This window comes from Leptosomus discolor, chromosome 18 (genome assembly GCF_034619465.1).
Source record: "Leptosomus discolor isolate bLepDis1 chromosome 18, bLepDis1.hap2, whole genome shotgun sequence".
In the NCBI taxonomy this organism is placed as follows: Eukaryota; Metazoa; Chordata; class Aves; order Leptosomiformes; family Leptosomidae; genus Leptosomus; species Leptosomus discolor.
In genome coordinates, this window is record NC_141408.1 from 12,394,948 (window position 1) to 12,407,125 (window position 12,178).

The following is a 12,178-nucleotide window of genomic DNA, read 5'->3' on the forward strand; positions in this document are numbered from 1 at the left end:
CAAACCACCCAGCCGCAGCCCAAGTTCTGCCATGAACTAAGGGCAATGTGTGTTCTCAGGTGTGCTCTCGAACAAAGACTCCTCCTGCTCATCACTGCAGAGCCAGAAACGTTAGGGGCACACGCAAGGAAATACAGGATCTAACCCTTCTCATCTGCCAAATGTAATACATGAAACCAAAGCAAAGGAACGACATGTGGTGGAGAGCTCGCCCTCTAGGAATGAATAAATCTTAAGGCACAAGTGGACAGATTAATTTTACTATTTACTGAAGTATAGCTACAAATGCTGATAATGATCATCAGCACTTCTCAAGAGTTTATCTACTCATTTCATTACATTTCAAACAGCATTCATGCCTTGACCTTCAACATCACCCTCTTCTTTAAGAAGAAAACTACATTTACCAAGTCATGTAGACTTGAAAATCTTCTAATCAGTTACTATTCAATTTCTGAAAAGGTGTTAAACAGTTCACAGGTCCCATGTCGGTGTTTTAGCCCGCTCAGCAGAAATGTGAACAATGGGCTGTATTGTTAGGGCCTGGGAACAAAATGCCTGGAAAAAAAACGGGGCTCCTTCCACAGGTACCTGTGGAAATGCAAAGATTCGGGTCTGGATGTGTTACGGACTCCTTCCCCCATCCAGGGAAGATGACAAAGGATGGGCTTCCAAACCTTCCAGGCGCCTGCAGCACTGTGACTCCTGCTGAGCAGGAGCTTGTGTCGGAGACGAGGCGATGCTGAGGCTCCCGGGCAGGAGGTGTGGGTCGATCAGGGCTCCTGTGACCGGTGCCCGGCGGAGGCAGAGGTGCTGATGAGGTCCTGAGGAAGGCTCTCGCGCGCTTCCTGCATCCGGCGCCGCGCCCTCTGGAAAGCCTCTGCAACGCAGCAGGGGACAGCAAGCCAGAATACATCAGGGAAGGGGAGGGATGAGTCTGTCCAGCGACCATCACGTCTCCTGGAGCAGGGGCCTCGGCTTCCTAAGTTCCACCGACAAAGCACCTGGTCCTTGCTGCTCTCTTCACTCATTTCCAGCGCTCTCTTTGCTCGGCGCAGAACGGAGTCGGCGGCAGAGCCCGTGCCTCGGTGCCCCAAGCTATGCTCAGTGCCAGGCAAGACTGGGCAGCCCAGCCTAGGCTTTGCCCTCACAGAGCGGTTATCCCTCCTGTCTGCTGGGAGCTGGGGCCTCCTGATGCTTCCAGCTCAGCTCAGAACATTCAACCTCTGCTACGGACTCAGAGAGCTCGGCAGGGGGGACAATTATCCTGAAATATCCTGCCCACGCTGTGAAAAGGGGCCAAAAGCGAGCCAAGGGCTCACCAGGAATAAGGACACTGGAAGCCTTACCCAAAACATTGTAGACAGAGCTCTGCTGGCTGAAGCCTCCAAGCCGGTCCAGTACACTCTGCATGCGCTGCCTCAGGGCACTGGTTTCCAGAAAGGCTCTGCACAGAGGTACAGCAGGAGGTCAGGGCTGCCAAAAACACAGCGCACAAGGTGGAGCTCGCGCTGCCTTTGCTGCCCTTACTTTGACTGCTGCAGGCAGTAAAGCCGGAACGTGACGCTCCCTGTTGTCTCCGTGCGAAAACCAAGGCGGCTCAGACGCTCTCCCTGCAAAGACAGCACAAGTCAGAGGAACCACAGCCTGACCCCAGCGAAAAACCAGCATTGCCCCGTCAGGAGCAGGCGCTCCTCTGGGCACAAGCGAGGTCAGAAAGAAGGGCAGGACAGTTCCAGGCTGTGCTGAGGGCACTGAGCGCTAGCAAGCCGATAGCGCAGGGCTGGAGGGAGGTTCCAACAACTGCAGCAGGGCTCGTTCCCACAAAAAGTTGCTACTAAGATCAAGTTGGTCATTCCACCAGCAAGCACCTCTGCAGCCTTCTTAAGAACGTGAAATCTCTGCCCGTCCCACACCCATTGGCTTCTTGCTTTGGGAACTTTGCTGTTCCAGGCACAGCGCAGCCCAGATTCCTTACAGAAACACAGGAAGAATTCTGCAGCTGGTAACAAATCCTGACCTGACCGACACTTTTGGGTAGGGCCAGCACAGGCAGGGGTCAGTCAAGGCTTTGGTCCGTGTTCACCCACTCCTTCAAGCTGCACACGCCTCAGAGGGCAGAGAGCTCTGCCTCAGCATTTGCCCGTTCCTCGGCTCATGATCACAAGTCTCACAGAGGAGACGTTGCTTCAGCCAGAGGGACAGGACCACCAGCTCATCCTAGTTCAAATCTGGTCCAGGCTGTCCACAGACATCTGAAGCCGACAGCATAACCCACCATCTCCCAGCAAGGGCAAGGACCTGCAGCTGAGCCCACCTTGAAGGTTGATGGTGTCCTGACGTAGGTGATGTCCTCCAGCTCAGGAGAGCCACCAATGAAAAACCTCCTCAGCTCAGCGACTGTCCCCAGCTCCACAGGGCGCCAGGTAGGGATGGTGAGCACGTGGAGACCTGACCCAGGACAACAGGACAGCTCAGCAGCTACGACCAACAATCTATCCAGAGCCGCGGAGGACGGCACAGCAGGTGGAGACCTGCTGACCCAAACCACAGTAGGCTGGAAATGGAAACACCTCACGGTATCTCCGTAACGTTTTCCCAGCGCCTCAGCCCCACACAGTCACCCAGCCAGCGCTGAAAGGAGCCGTGAGGGGCATCCCCTCGCTACAGGGGGCTGCCAGCGTAGTTGTGACCCTCAGACGCCCAGAGAGGGCTGCTGCTGTTTTAAAGATGGATATGTAGCATCATCCCAGAGCTTTATCACACCAGGTTTTAGGACGGAACCAGCGAAGGAGCAAGGACAGCCACACACGATGCGTCTCGACAACCAGGCAGAACGGTGCAGAACGCATCAAATCCTTCTTTGCTGCCCCACAGCTAACGATCCCCCGCAGCAGGCAAAGGCAAAGCCTCCTCGGGACCAGCTGAATCCATTCCCAAGAGAACCACTCAACTCCTTCTCCCAGACAACTAACATAATGCCCCAAGCATGTTTTACCTGGAGATGCTGGCAGCACCAAAGAACCGTATCCTTCAACGCGATACCTCTGCCAGAAATCCAGGGACAGGACCTCAAAGTAGAGAACAGGCCACTGAGGGAGACTGTCTGCAAGGAAGGGGAGCGGATCACAGCTTTGTGAGGGAGATTATCAGAGAGAGAAAAAAACAAAGCTAAATGCCTAACTGCACTAGTAGGAAGTCCTTTCTGTATTTCTTCTACAATGACTAACCTAGATGGACGCACGATTGTTTTACCCTGTAAAAGCTGAACCCTCAGGTCTGAGGATGAAACCAGAATTACTGATGTCAAAAATTTGTGAAAATTCTTTGTTTTGAGAGCAAGCCCAAACTGGTTCCTCAATCATCTCCGAGCAGACAGGACAATCTTTTGTGACTGATCACACGCCGAACAGGGGAACCTTTTTATCTCTGGCCTTTCCCACCATTATTGGGGGATGATTAGCTTGGATTCTCCTGCAGATCTCCAAGCATTTCTTTTTTTTCCACAGCGAAACAAACTCACTGTGTTCATTCTAGGCTGAAAATTCATTAGTGTTGGTTGAATACTCAACCCCAATGCGGGCACTGGATTCAAGCGGCAAGGCTGTCCCTAGCAATCGCGATCCAAAGAGCAACGGGGTTGGCGAGGGAGCGGCAGCAGCGTAGAGAAGCAGCAGGAACAGGCAGCAGAGAAGCCCAGCTTCAAATGGAGCTGGAAGTTTCCAAGTGACATAAACTATACCAAGATTTTCCAGGTCACTGAGTGCGTCTACAGAGGTAAGGCTCAGCACGGAGTTTGAGCTGCGTGCGGAAAAGCTGCCTGTTCCTTCTGCTGAGTGTCCCAGGGCTCTGGGCAAGGCAACACAGAGCAGCACGCCGGAATTTTGAGCCAGGCAAGCCAAGATCCAAGTCGTTTCGCAACTGGATAAAGCTGACTACGGCCTGGAAGCAGAGCATCATCCAGGGCATCATCCATGAATTCACACCAATGCTGGGCAGGGCAAACACCGTGCGTGTCCAGGGGTTGTGCGGTGACAGGGTGAACATTTGCTGAATGAGCAACATTTGCTCTTGTTTAAATCTGTCATCTCGGTGAGGGGCCACCGACGTGGCGGACAGCACGAGGCCTACACCGGGATCGAAAGATTTCAGTGCTTCACGTCTCAGAGCGACAAGGAAACGCACCTTCCGATTCATCCCCCTGGGTGAGAAACATCTCCAAAGTGAAGGGGTAGCAGAAGTACGCCACGTTATCCTAGAAAAGCAACAGGACAGAGATCAGGTTCCTGGGCAAGGGAATTCATCACCAGTGTTGCACTGAGACCAGGGAGAAAAGAATCAAGGGAGGACAAGAGGTACTGATGGCCAAACAAGATCAATCACATCGCACTAACAACCACCCGACCCGCATACACTCCTAAGTGCCGTGTGGATGGAACAGGCTGTTAAAAACAATGAAAAAGGGCAAAGAGTAACACGCCTCAAACGACAATTCAGCCGGCTGCCTAACTACTACACCGCCACGATCTTTAAAGCAGCCAAGCAAAATAGCTCAAACAATGGTACAACTGAAATATCGCACGGTGATTGTTTTTGTAACACGCACAAACTAGCTCACATCAAAGACATTTAAAAGCTGATAAAATTCCCTTTCGTAAGAGAGGAGCTGGAGACAGCAATGGAACCAGCTTCCCAGATAGAAGGAGGGGTTCGTTTTGAGAAATCAACGCGCGTTCCTGCCCCAGGCAAGCCGGAACAACGCTTCCTTAACTCTGAGCATTTGAGAACACAAAAATCAAAGCTCCAAAGGCAACCAATCGGCCAGAAGGATGAAAAAAGTGAGGCGCCAGAAACTGCTTTGAAGCAGTTTGATTTGGTCTAGTTTTAGCTGGACACAGCGGCACCCTGAAAAACGGCAAGTATAACTAGAGTGAGGAGAATCCCCAACGTGCTGCGTCGCTGAAAGGAGCTCTCAAGTCAGGACCTTTGCTGAATAGACCTGCAGCTGGTTACACTTTCCACTTCAGAGAACGCCTGTTCACACGGCTCTGCAGGTCCGAAAGCGTCCTTACCCAGCCCACTGCCTTGGTGGCACAGGTCTGTGTCACTCCCGATAGCTGCTGGAACGCGGGGCTCGACCACTCTGGGAGAAGAGAACGTGAGCGCAGCGGTGAATGCTTTGGGCGAGAGGGAGGACTCACAAACCAGAGCAGCTCCAAGGAGAATGTCGGTCCCAGCTGACTGGGGTAACAGGTAACAGCCCCCACGCTGAATCTCCCCAGGTGTGTCCCACCCCATCCTATTTCAGGCAACGGCTGCTCCCCAGAATACCCTGAACTGTTGATAAAAAGCACCAACTCCATCTCAAGAGAAAAGCAGAACCTTATCTAAACGTGCTGAGTAGGAAAAGTGGTACCTCTTCAGACAAACTTTGGGGTATAACCAGAGCCGTAGCTTCAGGGGAATTAAGCATGCAGCAGGATGTTAGTGCTGGGAACCTGATTTATCAGTCGAAATTGTACTTGTTAGTGTCAGCACAAAACATGAGAACACGATGGTGAGCACCGAAACCAGACAAGGTCACTGCTGAGATGGAGCAGAGGGCTCTTTGCAGGACAAGTAGTGACCTCTGGGTAGACTGCTGGACACCATCACCATGGATTGAGAAGCCACTGGCCCTCTACGTCCCAGCCTGATTTGGAGGAAACGATTGGGGGAGATGCTACTTTCTCCCAGACACGAGTTTAGGTCAAACAACCGAGTTCTGCAATTTTAGCCCTGAAGACCTCTGACCAGACCCCAGCCCCAACATTAACTTCTACTGACCTTCAGCAGAGCTGATCTGACAGACCAGCCAAAGCATCCTTCATTCCTTAAACTGCTGTGATACGGCTGGAAACGTGAGTACTTACGGTTAGGCAGCTCCAGGAAGAAATGCACATAGAGGTTGTCATACTCATAGCCTTGAGCTGAAACTGAGAAGAAGAGAGAACGAACTTCAACTGCTTGCTCCCACACAAACTCCTCCAGTACTCACTGTAGATTTTTGGGAGAGCCAGCACCAGCAACCTCAGGGACACACCAGTTACTGCTGGAAGGTGGGAAAAGCCAGGGTCTTCACAGTAACAGGGTATGACCCTCAGAGAAGATTCCTTCTCTAGACTAGCCCTGCTCCTGTATCACTAACCAGATTAGGGAGGTCACACATGTAATTGTTTTCTTTACTATAATCTCTATTAACTCCCCAATCTGCTCGCCCTTTTTTTCAGATCTGTGTGGCTTCCTAGAACAGCTGCAGTATTTGTAACCTCCCATCTGTAAACACCACCCAAGGGGTTAGTCTTCAAAAACAGGCGAGAAGAAGGAGGAAGTAAAGGATTCCAGGGAGAGAATCACCTACTCTGGACTGACCCAAGAATCCTTGGACTCCTCATAGCCTCAGCCATCCCAGCAGACCCAGATTTGCCCCTATAGTTACTGTTTATAACGACTCACCTATTTCCCCATTCACAAAAAGCCGCAGTGTACCAGGAAGAGTCTGTAAGAACGAGCAGACAAACAAGATAAAGAGCTCAACGACCCCTGGCAGAACAATCCCCTCCCAACAGGGTCCCACACAGATATTTCACAGATTACATGAATGATTCACTCTGCTGGCCAGGTAGGAGCCACGACTTCTCACTTTCCAGAACTGAACAGCGCCTCTGGAGAGAGGTTCTCTAGAGAGACCAAATTCCCAGACAGCAGGAGTTTACTATTCCGTAAATTGGTCTCTTACAGACTTCAAAAGATGGATATAAAATGTAGTGAGAAGCCACTTGCAGAAATCACAGCCCAGTTTCTCCTGTAGTGTTCCTGCACTTGCCCAAGGTGAGGGGAGTGGAGGGAAGCACAGGATGAGCTGAGACACTGTACTGAAGCACAAGGAAGTACAACGACTTTCACGCTTTGGCAAACAGGATTTGAGCAAAACCCACTGCAGTTTGGGTAATTCAGTGAGAAGGGAAACTGTGCCTGAGTTTGGGGCTGGGAGGGTCTGTTTACTTGAACAAAGCGGCACACGGGTGTGTTTGACATTCAAGAAGTTAACAGCAACCACTATCCCAAAAGATACAAACCCTCCTTTCTTAAACTATTACAGGCAGAGGCCTTCAGCCAAGGCACGTGGTCTCAGAGAGGCTGCAGCGTTCAGCACGCTCTGCTGCTGGCCCGACAGACCAGGATGGATCTCTGCAGGCCCCGTATCCGTTGCAACCTGTCCCTTTTGACGCAATTTTCTGTTGGAAGCCACAAGGTAGAAGCTGCCAAGAGGCTCCAGGTCCCTGCTGAGGGCCGCTGGTACTCACCGTTTCAAATTCTGAGCCTACGAGACCACTGAGGTATTCCTTGTGCCGACCATACAGCTGAAAGCACAGAACAAGTGGATTAGAAAAAGGGTGTCTTTTTGATTACACATGTTTTTACTTGTTGCAAAAATTGTAATGGATATAACTTAAAACCAGTTTAAATTGTTGACAGGCTTAGCACACAAGCGTTTTTTAATTGTTATAGCAGACACAGAGAAGATAAGAATCTAATAGAACAAAGATGGACAACTGCTAACACTGCAAGGAACTGCAGCTTCAGAGAAGACCTTGTCAAAGGCCAATCTAAGGGAAAAAGCAGCTCTGAAGAATCAGATCTTAAAGGACACGTTGAAAACACGGGCATAAGCTATTCCAATGAAATCAACAGAGGGGAGATCAGTGTAGCGAAATCGTGATTTCCTTATTGACCACAAAACCAACAAGGAAACATACAAATGAAAAACTAAAACATTAAGCACCTTTATAAACTGCCACAGCCAAAAAGGCAATTCAGAAAGATCAAGGCACAAAATGAGATCCAGATACCCTGGGACATTGTGGGTAACAAGAAATCATTCAGTAAGTACCCAGGCAGCAGGAGGCAGACCAAGGAAAGGGTTTGCCCACTGCTCCAAAGGGAAGGGAAACCACTGGCCGGTGACACCAGAAAGGCACGAACTTTGGTGGTTTCTTGCGGCAGTTCTCACTCCTTAGATCAGCGCAGTCAGGCCAACACAACTAAGACCAGACAAGGCCTCTGCCCAGAGTAAGGAATGAACTGTTGGAGCTCTCAAACTGCTGGGCGTGATCTCACTGCCAGTGACATTCATTTTGTCAGCTTTAGGTGCCTCCAGCACCAACAGTTGCATCCACAGGAGGGTCTGAGCCCCTCCTGCCACATCAGGAGGACTAGTCCGCACGATCCGGGGAGGCCGGTCCTTACGTCTCTGAGCACGCGCTGCTCGCGCTCCTCCTCCTCCGGCTGCACTTGGGCAGACACATTCTCAACGGTGTATTTCCACACCTCTCGCTTCTCTCCATCCAGCTCGATCCTGCAAAGCCCCAAAACACACGTGCAGAACTCCCCCGCTAGGCAGAGAGGAGGCACGGGCAGCGCCAGCACCACCTGTGCCAGCCTGGCACAGCCGCGGCCCCTCCACCAGCCCCGTGCCGCGACACAAGGGCACTAACGCCCTCTCCTCGCTCCCAAGGGCCTGCCAGCGCCCAGGACTCAAAAAGGGAGACTTGCTTGTGTCCAGCATGTGCATCACCTGTATCCCTAGGGGCTGGCACCAACCCATCACACAGTGACACCGAGCACAAGCGCACAATATTCTTGTCTTGGAAATCCCAGGAATAAAACTAAAAAATATCCCTCAATTTAAGTGCTGATCCGCTGCTTGAACGGTGACCAGGAAACAGCCATTTCAGCCTCTCTGTATCAGCCCCACGAGAGGTTCCAGCCCTGCCCCACTCACCGGTAGGCTCCTGTGGTGCCAGTAAAGTCAGGCTTCACTGTGATCACCCCATTGCCGTCCACCTTGATTGTGCAAAGCACGTGTTCGTACTCCCTGCGACCAAGCCTAATGGAAGACATCAAGAAACACGGTCTAAAGAGACAACACGGACACTCTCTTGCTCTGGAACAGCAGAGATGGTAAAGGCACATGGGGGTGCAGAAGGGAACAAACACACCCACACTTCCCCACACTAGTTTAACGAGCCTTCCGGAGGGATACACTCAGTTACCCCCCAGCTGAGGAGAGAGGCAGAAAGAAACAGCAGCCCAAGTTACTGAGCTTTGGAATTCTCTCCCCTTAACTAATGAAAGAAACAGAAGATCTGAGTAAGGAGGGAAGATGGGTTTCCTTCTGGAAAATGAAGATCACGTCAGGATTTTACTCACTTCCCATAAGGTCCCAAGTCCCCCATGATGTACATGGTCTGCACAGGAGTGTTAATCACATGATTGTTCTTTATAAACTCCTCCGAGGGTTCCCAGGTGATGATTTTTGACTTCAGAGAACTTGCTTCTCTGCCAACAACAGAACGGCACAAGCCACAGCTCACTTCAGCAGCCCAGCACAGGCAGCGCCAAGCCCCCCCACGACGAGCATCAGACGGCCAGATTCCAACGTGACACAGCTCAAGCCACCAATTTCCACGGACCAGGCTGCTCCGCCGCTGGGGCACCAGCAGCAGGAGACCCGCATGAGCAAGCTCTGAGCCCCGCTTTGCACTCACATCGGCCTACGGTCTTGTCTTCTCCTCCTCACATTGGCCATCCTCTCTGCCAGATACGATGGCACCTCATGATCCGAGTCCGTTACCTTCTGGCAGTGCTGGAAGAGAGAAACAGATGGGAACTGGCTAATTATAACAGGACATCTTTCCCAAGCACAGCTCCACTCTTGGAGAAGGACAAGCTGCTAAAAGACTGTGGAATTCATTTGCTGTCCTTGCGGCAAAGCACAGCTAAACCTACAGAGCAATTCTACACAGCCAAGTCCCTCCAAGCTGCCCCTGACCATCATTCTGAAACCGGGAGATCTCATCCCAGGTCTGGGGCACCAGGTGAAGTCGCTTTGCAGAAGCTGGATGTTCTCCTGCATAGGGGTTATCTGGCTTGTTTCTGCGTGGCCAGGAACGCTCCCCCTGCAGCAGGCCTGGTGGTTTCGACAGACACTGCTTTATCGATTATGCATAACTAAGAGCTGGTACCTCCTCCAGGTTGGTGAATCGGTCGTGATCAGTGTAGGTGAAGATGCGATGGTTCTTCCGACCTCCGGCCTTCTCCAGTTTCAGGATCTCCTCACGGTACTGCCAGTCCAGGGGAGTCTGGCAGGCTGACTCATTTTGGTACAGATCCACCTCAAACTGAGAGCGCCACGGGCAAAGAGCAAGAGCTGCCTTTCACCAGCCTTGTCAGAGCCAAAAACACTTTTCCCCTCCCGGAGTTCTCCAAAGCCACCACAGAGAGAGACAATGCCCTTTGGGAATCCCAGCAAACAACCTGAGCTCCGGAGCAGCTCGCACCCCGCTCAGCCATGCGGTGACCAACAGCACCCACCGACGCCCACCCGCAGGGGCTCGGACCAACCGCTCACCCCGAAGCAGGAGACCCCACAGAGGAGTGCGGCACAAGGAGCAGAAACTCCCCCAAAAGCCCCCTCCCGGCCCACAACCCCGCTCCCCCAGGCCCACCGCCGCACCCCTACCTGGCTGAAGAGCTTCTCCTGCCACCCCACCTCGGCCTCCTCCTCCTCCTCGTCCGGGGGCCGCCGGGGACCTGCGGGAGAGGGGCCCGGTCACCCCCGGCAGCGCTACCCCCGCCCCGCCCGGGCTCCCCACGTACCGGTAGCGGTGCGGTCGGCCAGGCCCAGGAGTTCGGGACCGTGCGGGCCGGCGAGCGGCGGCGGGGCCTGCGGCAGGAGGGGCCCGGCCGATGTGACCCGCTGGATGCGGACCCTGCGGGAAAGGAAGGAGGGAGGGAGGGAGGGAGGAAGGGACGGTCACGGCGGGCCGGGAGCCGGGGCGAGGGCCGGGGCGAGGGGCAGCCGCTCACCGGAGCCGCAGGTTGCGGACGGGGTCGCGGGAGCGGTAGACGGCACCGCCCGCGCCCGCGCTCCGCAGCGGCTCCGCCATGGCGCCCTGGGCGGCGGCGCCGCTTCACCCTGGAGACCGGGCGGCGCGGCGGGACACAGCGCCCCCCCGCGGGCCGGAGGGCGGCCGCGCACCCCTCCCGCTTCAGGGCGCTGGCCCGGCCCGGCCCGCCTCGCCTCGCCCCGGCAGCCCGCGGGCAACCACTGGCCCCCGGCTCGGCCGCCGGTGGCCCTTCGGCTCTGGTGGCCGCTGCCGGCAGCACTGGCTGGGAGCGCCAGGGCGGCGTCGGCGTCCCCCAGCCTCCACGGGAGGGGGGGTCTCTCACAGCCCTCCGTGTGCCAGGGCCTTCGGGGCGGGGGGGGTGTCTCCCACGTCTCTCCACATGAGAGTCCCCCCGGCCCCTGTGTGTGTGTGGGGGGGGTGGGGGTGGGGTGTCCCCGCAACCTCTGTGTGTGTGTGGGGGTCCCACATCCCTCCACGTGAGGCCCGCCAGAGCAGAGCCCCCCATGGTGATGCTGAGGGGAGGGGATGTGCTTGGTGCCCCTCAAAACCCTGGCCCAAATCGTGTGAGGAGCTGACTGTGAACCTGCTCCTTTCTCTGGTTTATTCCTTACGCCTTTTCCTAACCTTTCCTGACATTTGACTGCTTGGCTGCCAGGGAAAGGACATCTTCACAGAGACCACCATCACCCTGGTGCCAGGGCCTCGCTCCCAAGCAGCGACCAGCCTCGGTGGGCAGGCCAGGGTGGCAGCTCTGTCCATGTCGCCCAGCCACTTTGCTGCCAGTTGCCCAGTGCCACTGGTTCTGCTGCATTCCCTGGTCCTTCCTTGTTGTGCCTTCTCTGCTGAGGAGTCTTGTGAAAACATTCTGGAGATCCACACACACCGTATGACGCAACCTCTCTGCTGGAAGAGACGTCCCTGGGCACCCGTATTCTTCTTCCTTGTGCACCATCTCCTCAGCCAGCATCTTGGCTTCTCTGGTCCCTTCCCTGGAGCCAGCCCCGAAGCAGACTCCATCCCTTCCAGCAACCTGGTCACCCTGTGGTCCTCTTTGGAGTCACAGCCCACGAGGCCGGTGTGCCCAACCGCTCTCTGCCAGCTGGGATCCCCCCTCCAAAGGGTGCCCCTGCACAGGGTGCTCCCCTCTCGTACTACTCCTGGGATGCTGGGCTGGGAATTGCTTCCCCGCTGCTACTCCTGGAATGTTTTGGTCAAGACAAGTTTAA

General features: G+C 54.2%; 1 protein-coding gene across 1 annotated transcript; it reads right to left on the reverse strand.

The window, feature by feature from the left end:
• Nucleotides 1-727: 727 nt before the first annotated feature.
• On the reverse strand, nt 728-10,991 carry MKS1 (MKS transition zone complex subunit 1). The gene is made up of 18 exons (XM_086475383.1): nt 10,912-10,991; nt 10,714-10,814; nt 10,565-10,635; nt 10,068-10,223; nt 9,591-9,688; nt 9,253-9,381; nt 8,825-8,929; nt 8,290-8,398; nt 7,347-7,403; nt 6,496-6,538; nt 5,913-5,975; nt 5,073-5,143; nt 4,186-4,255; nt 2,999-3,106; nt 2,318-2,451; nt 1,531-1,613; nt 1,350-1,447; nt 728-880 (listed from the first exon to the last, which is right to left on the reverse strand). The coding sequence occupies exons 1-18, from the start codon at nt 10,989-10,991 to the stop codon at nt 774-776; spliced, it is 1,683 nt and encodes a 560-aa protein (XP_086331509.1). The 3' UTR covers nt 728-773.
• Nucleotides 10,992-12,178: the final 1,187 nt, after the last annotated feature.